The sequence below is a fragment of the Blennius ocellaris genome, assembly GCF_963422515.1.
Source record: "Blennius ocellaris genome assembly, chromosome: 8".
NCBI classification, from domain to species: Eukaryota; Metazoa; Chordata; class Actinopteri; order Blenniiformes; family Blenniidae; genus Blennius; species Blennius ocellaris.
Window position 1 is genome coordinate 13,150,025 of NC_137657.1, and position 18,020 is coordinate 13,168,044.

Genomic DNA, 18,020 nt, shown 5'->3' on the forward strand with positions numbered 1-18,020 from the left:
CAGGGAGCTGAAACCAACTCCTGTGTGAACGCCAGTGGACATCCTTGATAAATCTCTGATCTATCGCAATACAATAACACACTCGTTTTACACACAGAAACCATAACCATATATATATATATATATATATATATATATATATATATATATATATATATATATATATATATATAACTTCTGGTTTTTATTGATGTCGTTCCTCTCGGCGGCCACGTGGGGGCAGACGAGCCTTGCTGTTGGCGTAAAGCAGCTTTTTCTTCTTCATAATTTTGGTGCTGTTGAAAACAGTTTGGCTGAGAGTTGCTTGCTGCGGAGGGAGTCCCGCTGTCAGCTCCAACTTTTATCAACCCCACTTTCTAAAACCACTGTCGTGGCCGAAGACTGGATCGCGAGGCCAGAGGGGACGGACCGGAGGAGGAGGAGGAGGAGGCTCGCAGGGCCGGAGGAGGCTGCTCCACGCCGCGGCCTTTAAAAAGAGGTGCGCGGAGGCGCTGGATGTGCGCCGCGAGTTGGTGGAGTTCAACGGGAACCGTCGCGAAGAGACGTTTCCGCCCACAAGAAAGATGGCGGCTCCCTTGCTGGAGAAACTGTCGGAGTCTTTAGGATCCCCCGAGCCGGCGGTGCGACTCATTTTATCCATCTTAATCGGTGAGTGTCGCCTTCACAAACGGCCACGGGCTGTTGGGGTAGTTTGGTGACACCTCTCCCCCCCTCCCTCCCTCCGGCTGGGAGGCAGATTTGACTGTCCCTGGTGGAGCTAACGTGACGCTCAGTCTGAAGCCAACTGTCACCCAGAGCCACAGGCTGCAAACACAATAACATGTGTCCCTGCTCTCGCATTCGCTTCCCTTTTTTCCTCACGAATTGTTAATTTACCTGGCCGAGCGAAGAGGGAAAGGCGCTTTCCAAAAACAACAGCCGCTCCACGTCGGGGCAGTTGTTTTTAGCCGCACTGTTAGCATGACTGTGAGTAGCAGCTGCCGTGTTTGGGGAAGTTTTGACAAGGCAAAGGGGGAGTGAGAACAGGCTGCCAGAATCTACCCCCCCCCCCCCCCCCCCCCCACAGGAAGACACCTCCGAGGGGGGTAAAGGGCTGAGGCAAGGTCGTTTTGACCTCCTAATTAAGTGCATAAGTTTGCCTCCAGTCCAGTCGTCGTGGCTTATGACAGGTTGTAACACGTTGCACTTCAGAAATTCAGAGTGGTTGGGGTGTGTTTTAATTAAGATTGCAGCATGGATCTTCTTTCACACACCTCCAACAGGCTGGCTGGCAGTTTGATTTGTTGTTTTTTCTTTTTGCCTTCAACTTTGCTTTGGACAATGTTTATCAAAGACGTTCACAGCAGGGGAGTCCCTGGGGGACATTTACCAAGGTATTATTCTTGTATGACGATTTTCTTCTTTATTATAGGAAAAGGCACTTGGCACTTCATCAGATACACCCATGTGGTCCAGTACAGCAGCTCTGTCCTTAATCTTTATGTATTTTCCAAACGTTATGTGTTTATATCTGTCCTGAAGGTCAAGATCAAAGCTTACATTCAACAAGTTTCTCAGGTTGGAGTTTGCACACATATATATATATATATATATATATATATATATATATATATATATATATATATATATATCACAAAAACATCTGGTCCTCTGACGTATTCAGGATTCTTAATACTGTATTTTTATGAGGTAATAATATAAAGACGTGTTTCTAAAACAATACATATCAGCTATTCAAGTTTTACAATCAACTTTGTCTTTTGTATGAAATTTTCTACTACTAAAATTGCTTTATCAGAATACATTCCCCCACTGCTTCCTTAAATATATTCTCTTGGCCTTATTGTGTCCAATACTACGGCTCAGCCGTCTGTTTTTGTCTTCACAAAGGTCAGTTTTCATTATTAATTTTTTTTCCTCGAGGAAAAAGGTTGTTTTATTTTAACTTTGTTAATATTTAAACTTGTAGTTTTGTATTCGAATTAAGAGGAACTTTTAAAAAAGAAAAATGTTTTCATGGAATGATTTTTTTTAAACAATTTGTCTGCTTAAAAGTTTCATAGTTTGTATTTAATTATGGGATGAAGAAAAAAGTGTTTCCTCCCTGTGATGGACTGGTGGCCTGTCCTGGATGGAATCCTGCCTTCACACCACATTCAGTGAGTTTCAGCAGGCGTACCTTGGCGTTCTGCAGAGAACGCTTGGCGTAAACAAAACACAATTAGAATAGTCTTGTATGATTCCTAAAATCACTGTATTGTAAAAAACCTTTTGTCGTCCATTGAAGCAGCTCTGCTCGGCATTGCTCGTCTTCACAAAGGTCACAATGTTCAGTTTTTGCTTTACTTGAATCTAAATGTTCATCTCCATGGTTGTAGTTTGCGCAAGTTTCACGCCAATCTTTTATAAACAGACACATGTCTGTGACATTTATCCTTTATCCCTGTTATACCTACTCTAATAGACACGTTGTAGCCATATAAAAACCTTTTTGACAGCGTCAAGGCAAACTGAACATGATGTTCCCTGCAGAGGCGACAGTCTTTTTTTTTTATTTTTTTGCTGTGAGGCAACGGTTCTGAGGGCTGCTTGTCAATGCATGTTATACATGCAAATAAACATATATCCAAATCTTTACACCACAGCGTGCCTTGTAGTGGATTGGTCCACTCCCTGTCAACCAACTAAACATGATGCATGCGTGGATGTACGTGGATACAGAAAATTGACACTACATTTAAAATGCCATAACTTGTTGCAATTTAAGATACAAAAAACCCTCCAAACTTGAATATTTCCTTTTCATCAAAATTTTGAGGCATTTTTCTTTTAAATCGGCAAATATGATCTCATAATAGCTTTATAACTAATACTATTTATTTGACACTCATCAATCAACTGTTAAGGACTAATCTAAAGTACTTTGGCCCTAAATTCTGTCTATAACAAACACGCGACTCTGCCGTGGAGAGAGAAATGTGGACTGCTTTGTAGTTGGAGGTATTTCTAATATTTCTCTCTATATAATTCCCTCGCGTGACAAAAAAAAAAGTTCCTCAAGACAATGCAGCCAGTCCAAATAAAATAACTGTTTATTAAGCATGTCGTAAAGAGTGAGGTTGAATAAAATGCGGTGACAGCTGAGGTGTACTGATGGACGACTGCTTTCACGTAATGACTTGAGTCTTTCCGATGTGACATTATGTAATGGTTTAAGAGTCCAGACACAGACCTCTGTCCTTGCGTGTCGGATAATATTATGTTGTATTTATCAGAAGCTGGCTGAGTAAATTATTCCCAGAAAGTTTATTCCAAATAGTTTGAAGGTAACAGAGTTAGAAAACAATGCGTCAGTGGTGGGCCTCAGACAGCGGGAGGATCTCTATTGGGCGAGGGTTGGGGAGGGGGGGGGGGGGATTCCACGCTGTCCTCTCTGAACTTTGCTTTCCAACACATGGACACGTCTGCGTGGCCGCCTATCAACGCCGCGGCCGGACGCAGCCATTCGCAGCAGACTTTGGCTTTTTAACCCGTTCAGACCTTTGCAGCGAGCCTCGCCTCAGTGTTGCTTCATGCGCGTTGCGTAATGATGTGGCGGTTGTATGGTAACCGTCGAACACGCGGCACCTAAATCGGCCTGTCAGCGTTTTTTTATTTATTTTTTTCCTTGCGCTGTTGGATGTGATTTGTAGGTGACGGCAGCCTCTTTTGGAGAGAAACTAAAAGAATCAAACACTGCGTCGGACCATAATCCAACTTTTTTTTCGTTATTTTTAATCTTGAAAAGCAGACATAACAAGTTGGTTTACATGCCTTCGCTTGTTACCGTTTTCACAAAAGCCCAGTGACTCAGGGGACTCGGATAATTAGTCAGACACCAGGTTTACACCCGATTTGTTGCATTGCAAACTTTTTTTTAAAAGGATAAGGGCGGCGTTGTGCTACATGTTTCTAATGTCCACAAATCCCATGAAACAAAACAAAACGACAACAGTGTGGTAATGTGTTGCTCGGTACCTTCTGACTTCCCCCTCGCCGTGTCCTGAGCCTCAAGTTCATTCTGTTGTTCTTCTTTTACCGATCAGAAATGTCTTAATTTGATCTCAACTAACAAGCCCAAAAAAAAGCTAAATGGGTGTCCAACCTAGCAGCTATTTCACAGGGGGATTATCGTCACATGCAGCATGATATATCTTTTATTCATCTTTATTGGACTCGGTGGTGTGAAACGGATCGCAGCTTCCTGTGGCAGAATCCTCTTCAGGGTACACGCCTTCGGTCAGTCACGGGGTCAACTCAAAAAGGATGGGACAACGCTGATCATTTAAACATAAAAAAAAAAAACCGTTTTATTCATATCATCAGAATCAACCAATTGTTGGCTATGGATTTCCTCTCTGAAATAGATTTGCTTGCAGTATTAAAATTCCAGTTCACTTTGAATATAAGTAAGAATTCAAATGTGAGGCAGTGATTTCTAAAGTGAAACTTGAGCTGTCATCTTTTTGAAATTGTATTCCTCCGAATGACCTTCTGGGGGGAAATAAACTACCAAAATATGCTCTACTTTTGATTTTCACTTCTTATAAACGACACCAAAGTAATAAAATGGCTTGATGGATGTACGTTTTTTGTAATGCACGCGAAACGCGAGGGAAGGTCGTCGTTTCATTTAAATAAATGAGAAAGGAACTTTGTCTTTCTTTGGGCATTTTAAAACGAGCATTGTGCGACTGGAACAGAAAGGGAAAGCTTCAAAACACTGAATCTTCTGGGCCCAAGGTTTGAGGTTCCGTTCATCTCACGCCAACGTTAATTTCCTATAGTGATCAACGGGGCGAGTGTTTCTTCTCTCACTGCTTATCTTTTCCCTTGAAATACCAGGTTTGCAGCAACACATGCTCACTGGTGTGTTTGTGTGTTTACATCACAAGGTCAGTGCAGTTGTTACCAAGAGGGACTAACAGCTTTTTTTTTTTTTTTTTTCTCTCCTCATCTGATATGAAGCTCTGAACTCTCACCAGCCTCCCTCTTGTGCTTTCTGTGTCCCCTGCAGGCTACCCCTGCGCCCTGGTGTACCGGCGCTACTTGTTCCACCAGCCCGCCACCGTCATTCACTTGTTCCACACGCTCTCTGGACTGGCTCTGGCAGCGTTCAACTTTGGTGAGATTGAACGTGTGGGAGATAAGGAGCCGCGGAGACTACAGATGCATTGTTCTGCTTCTTTTCTGCATTATTGATGTGGAGTCGCTCCCTTTTTTTTCCCTCGTCAGGGCGTCCTCAGGAGCTTCCTCGTCAAACGCCGCAGAAAGTTACTCACTGAAATGTCGTCCTGCTGGTCCATCAGCAGTGGAAGTTGCCATTTACAAATGGTCCCATTACAGTATTAACTGTTACACAGTAGCGTACAATGGGCTCTGTGTAATGAGTTACTTTGGCCATCATAAGTATACTTCTGAGCGAATTCATATTCAAACCTTTTGATCAGTACGAGTTTGTTCTCTTATTTCTTCAACGCTCACCACAGATATTGAGTGTTGACCTCAGGCTTCTTTTCACCTCCGACTTCCTTGATGTTACCCAAACCATTTACTTCTGCACAAAGCGAGGCTTTGTTTATTTAGAAATATGCACGCTGTACTCTCCAACAGTCGTTTTCTTCCTCTTCTTGCCGGTTATGCATTATTCCGCTTCTCGCGTGTTTGTGACTAAACGATTACGAGGCCAAAGCAGGACAGTCGTTCATCGGTTTGAATAAGAACAAGTTTTTCCAACTTTCTAATCTCAAAGTGATAAAATCTTCTCGAGTCGACAATCTGCTCGTACTGTTCAGTTCATAAATTTGATTCATTGCACGGAATCTGAAGCGAATGTCCCTAAAAGTTTCATCTGTAGAGTAATCGTACATTGTTCTGACTGGAGACAGAATCTATTAAAAACGTCTTCTTTTTTTATTTTACGAGTTCAACATTATTGTTTCAAAATGACAGCAGACAAATGTTTTTGTACCCGAATGCATCGTTGCGGGTTGTGAATCACAGGCATCAACCTTTACCGTTTTCCACATTTCAATAAGTTCAAGGTCATTTATTATATATTTATGATACAATATCTCACTAGAAGGGCTTCCTTGAACTTATTTTGAATGCACGACAAACTCTCTCTCCCCCCTGCAGAAAGGTCCTGTGTGACTCATAATCTGATAAATATCTTTACACACTCAAATCGAGTCCGACAATATCTGATAATCATGTTGATCTTTGAGCTTCTGAGACGGGAAGCTAAAGATACTAATGTTTTGCATCATGACTCAAATGCTATTCGCAGGCAATCATTTAAATCCAGCATTTAGTTTGTCCCCAGTCTGATACAACAGTCAATTGGTGTTGGTGGAATTTTATGCCGCTGCACTTTGAAGAATTTTTCATCTTTCAATATGAATACTTTTCTAAAAACCTCAGAATTCTTTGACTTGAACGGAAAAACTAGAATTTCTCTTGGCCTTTGTGAATGATGAAGACAATGTTACCCACAGTGACGACTTACTGCGAGTTGGACTGCCACATATGTACTTCTAAATGGTATTCCAATCCAAATTGGCGCCATCAGCAGATTCCTTGATGCAACTATTGCTTTTATATGCTTTAGATTCAAGCAGTTCTTTAACCTTAAACTATAAATAGCTCTTAGAGATGTTAACACTGCCAAACATTTCTTGTTTCCAGCTTCACCACAATTCTTTAAGCTTTAAAATGTCTTTTTAATCAAATAGTAAACTCATTATATTGCAATACCAGTGTTTTGATTTAAAAAATAAATAAATTGCATTGTATGGATTTCGTGGATATTTTAGTTTTCTAACACGTTTCACGGTTTATTTACACCCCAGTGACGGATTACCTTTTCGACAAATTGTCCAAATTAGGGTTCAAACATGAAATGAAGTTTCAGCTGTAATTGATTTTGATGGCATAAAAACGCATCACCATCAAATAACGACTCTTTTTAATATTCTTACGAATGAACTACTGTAATTGCATTTAAAAAGAAGGGGCGGGGAATGGTGTTAAGTGTTTTCTTTACACTAGTAAATTCAGTGAGCTCTGCGTGAGCAAACTGTCCAGAATACTAACGTCGGTGTAAAGTGTGTCTTGTCGTGGCGTTGAGAGGAGAAGTGGATGGAACTTCCTCCTGGGAGTGTGGCATGCTGGAGTAAACACAAAACATTGATTTCTCTCTCTTTCCTTTTATTCTTTTGCGGCTGCACTTGGATTTTACAGCAGGTCTGTGGCATTATCTTCTTCCTTTTTTTTTTTTTTTGAAAGGCTTATTCCAGGTCAAATGTGCTGTGTTGTGTGTCTGCGCTTCGTTTTTTTTTCTCATTTCTTCTGCCAATACTGAGCTGCAAAGAAGAAATGTTCCTACAGGGCACACCTGACTGCACTCACCATGATCCCCATTCCCCTTGATAACCCCGCTTTTTTTACTTTCCCCCCCTAGGACCTCAGCTCTGTCACTCTGCAGTATGTGTCTTTGTCCAGTTTCTGATGTTAAGGCTCATGGGAAGGACGGTAACAACTATCCTGAGCAGCTTTACCTTTCAAATGGTGAGCTTTATTTCCACTTTTCTTTTTTTTCTCTCCATGTTATCCACGTGCCATCTCAATGTGCTTTATAGCGCTCGCTTCTCTTTTTGTCCTCAAATTGGACAAAAGCGATTCTGTGATCTGTTAAGTCCCTCATTAGCAACAATACTGACGTTTTTAATGCTGAAATGTGCCTTTTGAGTGTTATTTTTGCGATATTGTTGTGTTGCATTGAATACGACTGATGGCCCTGGTTGTTTACTGTTCAGGTGTACCTGCTGGCAGGGTATTACTACACGGCGACGGAGGAGTACGACATCAAGTGGACGATGCCTCACTGCGTCCTCACTCTGAAACTCGTCGGTGAGTTTTACTGGAACTCACTTCTCAGATGTGCTCTCGTCATATTTCGTTTTTGTTTTTTTTCTTCACATCCTTCTTCGTCTTCGCCAGTCGACGGGGGGAAACCTCCTCATGTTAAAGTGCCCCGACCGGCTGGAAGTGAACATAGTCTCTGATGTCTGTTTGCTTTGTGTCTTTACAGGTCTGGCTTTCGATTTCTACGATGGTGGGAAGGACCCTGTGAGTGAGCCGCACTTTTTAATTTATTTTTTACCTCTGCATGCTCAGTTGCTGGTTCATTTAATAAAAAAACAAAAAAACATTTTCTTAACAAACTAGTTAATGTCGGTTCTTCAGTCAAGTCTTCCGAACACTCCAGTCACTCACTTTAATGATCTCACCAGAGCTTTTAAGGACGATTGGGGGGGAAAAAAGGACTGGAAGGATTTCACAGTTGAACCAAGTAAAAACTGACTGCAGGCAAATGCAAAGCCGCACAAAACAAAAGGGCTTTGTTTCCGTCCAGAGCTGGTCTGACCTTCTGTTCTGTACTTTTACAGGCAAGGTTCGTGTGTTGAGCTGTAAAAATGTGCAGCAAAAATTGATCTCTCCATCATTTGTGAATCATTAAATGATTCTTTTGAAGGGTTGTGCGACAGTCGGGGTAAGATTGCTTTTGAGCGTTTTGTTTCACCATGAGCCTGGGATCTTTAGACTATTTGGTCGTCAGGATGACTTCAATGAAGAAAGAAGAAGAAAAAAAAAGTCTGGTTCCCAATTATACAAACCATCCCCCCCCCCCTCGTTAGGTGTTTACCACTCACTGTTGCCTGACTCCACTTTACCAGCCTTTTAATTTAAATTTGATCGCGACGTGATCGTCTCAAGCTTTCCCCCCCCCCCCCCCCTGCTTTGAATACTTCCACAGCCATTTGTTTCATTTGAATGCAGCTAACACATCTGTGACAGCTGTAAATTGCCCATTTTGTTGCGCTATCTCATTTTCATTCTAATCACCGCTTCTGCTGTTTTCATTCAGTTGTTTGTTTTCCTGTGGAAACCCCTAAAACGCTGGCGTTCATCTAAACCGTATCCTGAGTTCACACGTGTGTACGTTTCTATTGTTTTCACTTTTCCTCTTGTCTTGCCAAAATCTCTACACTTCAGTCCCAGTTGAGTTCGGAGCAGAAGAAAGGAGCGCTGCCTTCAGTACCCTCGCTCCTCGAGGTGACCGGCTTCTCCTACTTCTACGGCGGCTTTCTGGTGGGGCCACAGTTTACGCTGCGCAGCTACCAGCAGCTGGTGGCGGGGGAGCTCACCGACTGCCCAGGAAACCCCCCCAACAGGTAGAAGAGCGATTGGAAACAAATGTGCTTTTATAGATCTCTTGGTAAAAATAAAGGGGAGGAAAACGATTCCATGTGTTACTGCCCTTCAGTTAACCTTTTGCTTTCTTATCATGTTTGATTTTTTTTAGTGCTATACCAGCTATGAAGAGGTTCGCTCTGGGTTTTCTCTGCTTGGTGATTTATGCAATTTTTAGTCCCTATTACCCAGATAGCTACTACTTAACGGACGAGTATGAGGTGAGAATAATAATATGGTTGCAAATATTAGAGGGAAGGAGATTTGGATAATTTTTTTTTCCCCAAATGTCTAACATGTAAATCAATTTTTCTTTCCACAGGCTCAGCCATTCTGGTATCGCTGTGTGTTTATTCTGCTGTGGGCCAAAGTCATTTTGTATAAATATGTCAGCTGTTGGGTTATAGCGGTAAGTAGGCTCTTTATCTACAAATGAGTACTTGGACATGTTTGGAGGCGAATACCTTTCTGGGTCGTCCTCAAAAAATAAGCCTTGATTATATGAATCTGAATTTCCATGAACCTTCGGTGTCGGAGAATCGTCACTAAAACATGAGGCTTTGCATACTTTTCCATTCACGCCGATGTGCATCGTTAACTTTAAGCCTCACCCTAATCGGCTTAGGTTAATGAGTGCACGCCCAAGTTTGTCCGGTTCCTGTGCTCTGTGGCCTTTTCTTACATAATCGAGCGGCATGGATCCGTTGTGTTTCCACAGGAGGGTGTATGCATATTAGCTGGGTTGGGGTACAATGGCGTGGTGGGCGGTCGGCATCAGTGGGACGCCTGTGCCAACATGAGGGTGTGGCTCTTTGAAACGACGCCACTGTTCGGCGGCACCATCTCGTCTTTCAACATCAACACCAACGCCTGGGCAGCAAGGTCAGTGTCCAGTCTGAGAATCGGTGCCTCTCTCTCTCTCAACTCAACCCTGTCGTAAAAGTTAAATATTTACACAGACGATAGTGGCTGAGTGAAAAGAGTTGACGTGTTCGATCAAATCTGCATATGTGGCAGTCCATTCGCAGAGCCGGTACTCATACCCCGAGCCCCCCCCCCCCCCCCCCCCCCCCCCCCGGACCCACTGCCTCAATACCAGAAGAGTCCTCCCAAGAGAGAGGAGGAAAGTTTGAGGCTTTTAAAAGTTTAGAAATCTAAACAATTATAGACACTTTATCCAACCGCAGCTTCAAGCCATGAAATTCTCCGAATGTGGGACACAGTGTGATGACAACCACGGTGCTCAAAGCAATTTATTGAACACACACTTTATTACATGGTCCATTTCAGCCCGAATGCATTAACCACCTACACTTACTTTCACTTTCCGCTCGTCGTTGCTGCTTGAGATGCGGCGAGGACAATGAGAGAGGTTGCTGGGGAAAGGCGCTCCGAAAGGAAAAACGGCAGTCTTGATGAATTGCAGAAATGCAGAAACGGAACTCGAGCAGAGGCAGGCATATGAAGTCTTTGCCCATGGGCGAGATGACACTGTCTAACTGGTCGTTGGAGCTCTCAAGCTTTTGCTGAATGCAGCTCAGCCTTCACACTTAAATGCTCTCATTGTTTAACCCACAAAAGGAGGATTTATTTATAGTTGCGTGTGCGCCACTTCGGAGCAATAACTCAACATGCGTTTAAGCAGGTCAATATTGAATGGGTTTAGTTCATAATGCCACCGACGTGAACCTTGGTTTTTCCAAGAAAGAAGCTAAAACATGTTTTGTTTTGTTTTGTTGTGCTGTTAAATTCCACGCAGCGATTGACTACCAGTGTGTGATGTTTATAGTATGGTTCAATATACCATATGAGGTCAAGTGTTCAGAAAAGGTGAGAGGGAAGCCAAGCTCGATATCTCTAATCAGGTTTCCATTCAAACATAACAAAATTATAGACTTCTCAGAAAATGTGCAATCTGAACCTCTAATTAACATGATTTTTCCTCCCACTTCTGTTAAATTAATATTAAGAGCCACTTCACTATCGCAAACAGCTGGTGGGTTTAATTCCCCTGTGCAAAGCCATGACATACTTATGAAACAAGGCTAGTATCACCTGAGATGACGGAAAACAGGATATTTTTCTTGTAATAATCTGAGGAAGGTGTGTTTCCCCAATCACTTCACATGGATCCCAGGATTCAGCCGTCTGTTTTCATCCAACCCAGCACGTATGCTTGTTGTGCTAACGACAGGACGACGTCACTTGTTTGATCAAAACAAGTGAAGTTTTGTTTCTTATCCAGCAGCAGCTTCACTTAAACAGATCCCAAAAGCCTTCATGGTAACTAATCTGTTTGAGGCATCACTTATAATGTTAACAGTATGCCTCGGGGGGGGGGGGATGGAAGATTATTTTTTGCGTTTGAATCGGACCTTGTTTGTATTCTAAAGACTCTAAAAAAAAATCAATATAAAGAAAGCAACCAAAAAAACACACACACATGAACACTTAGCCATTAGGAAAAATGGCCAGTGCTGCAAACCCTCCAATAAACAACCTCACTAGGCAATCGAAGCAATAAAAAGTGCAGCGTATGCTGCATGCAGTGTTGTGCTCCGTGATGAAAAGGCAAGATCCCAATGGGAGCTTCCAGTCCAGATCCCCTGGAGGAAGAACTCACTGCACCACTCAGCAGAGACACAAACCGTAGCGTCTCGTGGCACATCGATCGGTCCTTTATTGTCTCGGTGTTTACCCGTTTGCTCAGAGCACGGTGTTACGTGTGGTACAGGCCATAATGTACATCTAAATCTAAATTCGTACGACCATAACTGCTTGTGTCCCAAACGCCACACCAACTGAGAGAGCATCATGTTGCCATGGCTACTGACCACATCAAGTAAGCACTGAAGAATTGGGAGAGATTAACAGTGGCGACAGATCGACTCTGGTTTTCAGTGGCTTTTTGCGTTTCCCAGTTTGCCGCTCGCTGCACAAAGGTTTTGAGTTTTACAATTTGCTCATTGGAGACCTTTTAGGTCAGACTTGTGGAGGCAGGAGACGCGTGTCCTCCATCTTCTCTATCCACTGATCTGTAAATGTCGGCTGTAAAAAGCTCTTTGGGACAATCCAGTTTGTTTCCCAGTGAACACAAACTTGCCACGAGGATAGATGATAAAGCCTGATTTATCGTCGTTCGCCACGACGATGGCGGACGGCCTCTTCAGCTCGTCTGATCAAAATACGGTGCTGCGTATCTCATATTGTGTTCGTTTCCTCGTCTCTAGACATGTATTCAAGCGGCTGAAGTTCCTGGGCAACAAGACTCTGTCTCACGTGTCCACGCTGCTCTTCTTGACGATCTGGCACGGCCTTCACTCGGGATACGTCCTGTGCTTCTCTATGGAATTTTTCATCATCACTGTGGAGAGACAGGTATGCTGCAGCCCCGAGGCAGTAAAGAGAGATGGGCAACTTAATGATTATGTGCTGAAGCCACTGTTTTCAGTGGGTGGTTAAATTGTTTTTAACAACCGTAGGAGACCTAATTTGTCAAAAGCTGCCCCTGTGCTTTGTCTGCCTCGTATAAACTATTGTTGGATTTTTAGCAAGGGACTGCCTCGTCCTATTAATGGCATAATACTATTGATCAAATGCACCTCTCCGCTGAAAGTACCTGTAATTTAATAGAGACTGTGCTTTCCAGGCTTATTATAGAACCATTCTTGTGCTGTATTATCATAATCTTTGTGTGTGCGTGTGTTGTGTGTGACAGGCCCTGGCTCTAGTGAAGGATAGTCCCCTGCTGACGAAGCTGGCCAACAGTCCACTCTACCCCTTCATCTATATTGTCCAGCAGTTTATCCACTGGCTCTTCATGGGCTATCCTCTCGTGCCATTCTGCCTCTTCACATATGACAAATGGCTCAAGGTAACACACAAACCACATGGGTACAAAAGGACACGTGTGCTTGCTCTGATTTGTCTCGCGACACTTCATCCACAGTTGAGGAATCGAATAGAGACGCAAAGAAAAATGACATTTGGAGAGATGTGCAGTGTAATCTCTCTCTCGGTTTGGTTTCCTTTTACTGTTAAAGCTGATGGAGCAGGTATGATAGGGCAAAAATGAAATGTATGCTTCTCGGTAAGAACAATGCCACTTATGAAACCGCTTATAGATCAGCATGGAATGATGACATGAACACATAATATATATAAATGTTATGACTCTCCTGAATTTACCATCCACTTCAAAATGACAGTAGAGGCTCCCATTCTTGCTTGAAATTACCTTTAAGGAGGCAAAAGTGCCTCATCTGCTTAGTCAGATGCATTTTCATGTTTTTTAGGTTTAAAATGGGGAGATTTACTGCGGTTGTTGAGCAGTGCCGGTAGCTGCTTTGAGGAAACGACTCAGAACTTTGCAGTTGTTCAGGCGAGGCCTTCTTCCATCTGCTGAGTAACTGCATTGTTTCCTCGGGATCAGATGAGAGGGTTCGGCTCCGTGTGTAGGATGAGGACGACCAAGTCGGACATATGCTCTTTTGAAAGAAAAAAATGAATATTAAGTTATCAAAATCTATTTCTTGCTACTGTTGATAAGACCTGGTCAGTGTGGACGAGGATGGCATCTTTTTTTTTTAACCTCTAGTTTTTAACATCTGTTGTAATGAACATCAGTCGATGATGTCGTTGGAAGGCAGTCGGCAGTTACCATGGGAACCAGTACATGAGCAACCTCACCTGTTTACATGCTCCGTGACACATCGAGCCCGTCGTGGACACTCTTAATGATTTGACCACGCCTTGGCTCTGGTGCCAACTGATCACTCTGTGGGGGTCAAAGCGATCGCGGACGTATTATTTGAACAGCATGTGATCCACCCGCGCTATCGCCGTGGTTACCGATCAATCCTGATCGATGTATTGGACACGCCTGGTCTCGATTTGAAATTGCAGCTTCATGCAGACACACGGTCTCTCCAAGCGTTTTCTTTTAAACTCGAGGGAAGAGAAATCAACTGAGCAAAGGTGTCGGGCTCACAGCTGGTTAAAGGTTGTTGCCTTTTCGATCTGGAGGTTTGTCACATGTCAGAGGGCTGCAAGGCAGCTTGTGACGCTGCAAGAGATGTTGACATTGTTAGTTATCCACCCCACAGTGCCACGGCGTTTTGTGTCACAGCAACAGAAGTTATTAACTATTCTTTTGTTACTAATGCAACAAAACACAGGTCTAAACCCGGGTCGTGTTCCCCGATCAGTGATTTCTGCTTCCCATTGAGAGGAAAAGCAGACATCAATAAATCTAAATGACGTGTTCTCAACGTTTGGCCACCACGAGTCAGTTCGTCATTCTTAAGCTTTTAAAAAACTTACAATGTCAGAATCCCCAAACCGTACCACAGCAGAAGTTGAGCCTGGCCGTGGCTGTTTTTGTCCAGACGAGCCTTCACGTCGTCCAGCTGCCCTCAGTGTCAGAACCCCCTGCTGTGCCAGAGAGGCCGTCCAGTTAAAGAGTGTTATCAGCCTTTTCTGTTCCGCTTACAAGAGATGGTCAACAACAAAAAGGCACAGGTACACACAGAAAAGCAGATAAAAAAAAAAAACAACAACAAAAAAGGTGTCTGCAGGAACTGGAACAATTTAAGTGGACAACACAGGTGTTTGAACTGGGAGAAGTGGCTTCTTGACAGGAAAAACTGAGATGTTTATGCCAGGATAATGAGTTGGGCTTTCTTTTTTTTTATTGTTGTCGTTTGTGTTGCAGGTCTATTCTTCTGTCTACTTCTGCGGTCACATATTTTTCCTTGTCGCCTTCTTAATAATGCCATACCTCCGTAAGGCGCTGGTGCCTCGGAAAGAGCGGAGTGAGAAGAAGCAGGACTGAAACCTCGGTACTAGAATTCGACATGGTGAGCCGGAAGAGTCCACACATCAAATGCTCGAAGCTTTTTTTTTGTTTGTGTTCTGATTGTAGAACCAGGCAACTTGATAAAGTGTTCAATCATTTCTTTGCTCTCTTTCAGGTCCGTCTAAGGCTGAATATCCTCTGAAGGGAACTGTGACTCTCAAGGAGCAGAACGGAAAATATTTTACGGCCTTTAGTAATATATATATATATGTCCATGTAAAAATAAATTTCTATATATTTTTGTGTTTTCAATGGGGAAAGGGTGGTTTTATAAACATTCAGAGAAATGTTTACAGGAAATTACCGTTGTGCCACATGGGGTAGTTGTGAGCCAATCAGGAGCAGTTTCCTGTCCGTTCATTTTTGGTTTTTAATCGTGAATACCATGAGACGCGGAGAACCTGGGACGTACATGCTGTCAACACAGAATTGCACTCACCAGTCGCGGGTTCAGAGTCTGTCTTTTGGCAACAGTTTTTTTTTTTGTTTTTTGTTTCATGACTTGTGTACCGTGTGTGTGGTACCCACGTTCAGCAGCAGAAAGATTTTGCACGAGGGCACAGTGCCCCAGCACATGGCGATTTCTCATTTAATAATACTTCTATGAAGCTTTCTGCAGAAGGACACGGATAATAATTACAATGATAATCAGGCGATTGCTTTTGTTTTTCTTTCTCTTCTTTTTTTTTTTTTTTTTAAATCCTCCTCCAAATGGCTGCCAGTGGTTGTAAAAGCACTGTAAATCACACACTGTACACATAACACCCAACTCAAAATGGCCTTGTAGTAATGAATGTTTATACAGTACAATTGTTCCAGTTTCAATCTGATTTGTGATGAAAGCAAAGAAAAAAAAAAGATTTTATAGAGTTTTAACAGCTTTTATGAAGAAGAAAAAAAAGAGGACATTTTGTAGTTTTGAAGATTTCCTGAAACGATTTGCATTGTTCTGCCATTCTTGTTTACTCCTCTTGTTTAGTCTGTGCCACTCCTCTGTCCGTCTGCCTTGATTCAGACCCGGCCCTCTCTGAAAGACACAGACAGTGAATAGTTTGTACATTTGATAATTTTTTGCTTCCTCCTTTTTTTTTGTTTGTGTTTGTCTTCAGATAAAACCCTGTCTGCTGGGTTTTTTTGTGTGAAGATGTTTAATTATAAACTGGAAGCAAAATAAACCTGTGGGGGGGGGGGGGGGGGCTCAACTGCTCAGTTTCACCTATGACCTGCAGCAGGTGACAATTATACAGTGAAGTAAGAGCATCTCATCCCTCGCGGGACGTTTTCTATTACATTTGTGGAGACGAGGTTCAAAGCTGGACTATCTGATCCGTGGCGTTGCTGGAGGAACCCCCCCGCCCCGCCCCGCCCCAGCCCAGCCCAGCCCCCTCCCCACTCGGCTGTTGCCGTCCTTTCACTGACACTCAGGAGGACGAAGCTCGCTGCAGCAACAGCCCAGATTTGTACTGATATTTATACATGACGCGTTGATTAATTGATGTGAACTGCTATTTCCAGAGACGACTCTTTTGCCTTACTCCAAGCAAATGTACAAAGGAAACCTTGGGATGTGGGGAGGGGGGGTGGGGACGGTGTGGGTAATTTTAAAATTACATTTTGTAATGTTCATTAAAAATGCTGCATTTCAAAGCAGGACCTGATGTTTCTTTATGCGTGCCTGTCTGTCCTGCCTGAGTTTCTGTCGTGGGAGAGGAACCTTTACCTCTTCTAGAATGTGATTTGTTCTGTGACGTTGCCACTCATTGAATTGTGGAAAATGAATTAAGCCTTCATATAATTTGGACAGGTTGTGTAGGACTAGACTTGATAACTGACCGTGCAAAAATAGTGTTTATTTTTGCCCCGATGGAGCTGAACGGTGTGAGAGAATCTAGATCCGTCTGTTAAAAAAAATGGATCACAAGTATAGGGTGTTTATATTTTAATTTCTTAAAAAAAAAAAAATATCTTGAGATACTTGAATTTACTTAAAAATACCTTGTAATTTTAACATATAGCTATTGATAGAACATTTGTAGTACGATTACATATTTCTCTATATGCAAAGGCAAATCAGATTGACCTTCCAGGATACTCAATATGGATTAGCATGCATGACAAATTTTTTTTTGCAATTTAAATCAAACAGTCTGATAAATGTACAGTTTAACAAGTATATTGTGTGGGCACATTAGAAACAAGGGTACTCTGACACCTGCTTCCTCTGGGAAAGCTGCCTGCATAACAAACACAGTGCCATGGTGCTCTGTGCAACGCGACAATCATTTTAAACATGTGCTTATAGGCCCTTGAATAACAATGTAAACTAGTCGTTTTCATCAATTTACAAAAGCCCCGGAGGGGCTGCAGACATGACAAGAAAAGTGGACACGTTCAGGGTAAAATACTGTGTTTGCTCGTGCTACTTTTCCCCTTCAACATCTGAACAACTATATTTTCTTTATTCAATAGCATGGCTGCACAGTGGTGTAGTCGTTACAGTTTGCAGAGTTTGCATGTTCTCACTGTGTGCATTTTGTCCAGTTTAAAATCATTTGGTCAAACGGGGTGTGAATGTGTGACTGTTTGTGTGTGTGTGTGTGTGTGTGTGTGTGTGTGTGTGTGTGTGCGTGACCTGTGATGGACTGGTGACCTGTTCAGGGTTTCGACCAGCCGGACCAGTAAAACAGTGCCATAACAACCTTTAACGTGTAGTTTTAAAGTTTTTCTTGGTTAAGGTGCAGTGTACGTGATGAAAATGTTGATATTTAAAAAAAAAAAAAAAAAAACAATTATCAGCAAAAATGTCAATATCAACATGAACCCAATCTTATTTGGAACCTTCTGGTGCAAAGTACAATGAAATATGCAA

At 42.6% G+C, this 18,020-nt stretch overlaps 1 protein-coding gene across 2 annotated transcripts; it reads left to right on the forward strand.

Moving 5' to 3' along the window:
* Positions 1 to 314: 314 nt before the first annotated feature.
* Positions 315 to 16,726, forward strand: lpcat3 (lysophosphatidylcholine acyltransferase 3). 2 transcript variants are annotated; one of them, XM_080501465.1, is made up of 13 exons: positions 315 to 648; positions 5,057 to 5,164; positions 7,502 to 7,608; positions 7,857 to 7,950; positions 8,132 to 8,169; positions 9,097 to 9,275; positions 9,407 to 9,515; positions 9,617 to 9,703; positions 10,013 to 10,176; positions 12,525 to 12,672; positions 13,013 to 13,168; positions 15,008 to 15,152; positions 15,267 to 16,726. In XM_080501465.1, exons 1-12 carry the CDS (start codon positions 564 to 566, stop codon positions 15,125 to 15,127), a joined length of 1,395 nt encoding a protein of 464 aa, XP_080357591.1. In that variant the 5' UTR covers positions 315 to 563; the 3' UTR covers positions 15,128 to 15,152; positions 15,267 to 16,726. The 2 variants fall into 2 exon arrangements, with proteins under 2 accessions (XP_080357591.1, XP_080357592.1); XM_080501466.1 differs by lacking the exons at positions 315 to 648; positions 5,057 to 5,164 and adding an exon at positions 7,198 to 7,284.
* Positions 16,727 to 18,020: the final 1,294 nt, after the last annotated feature.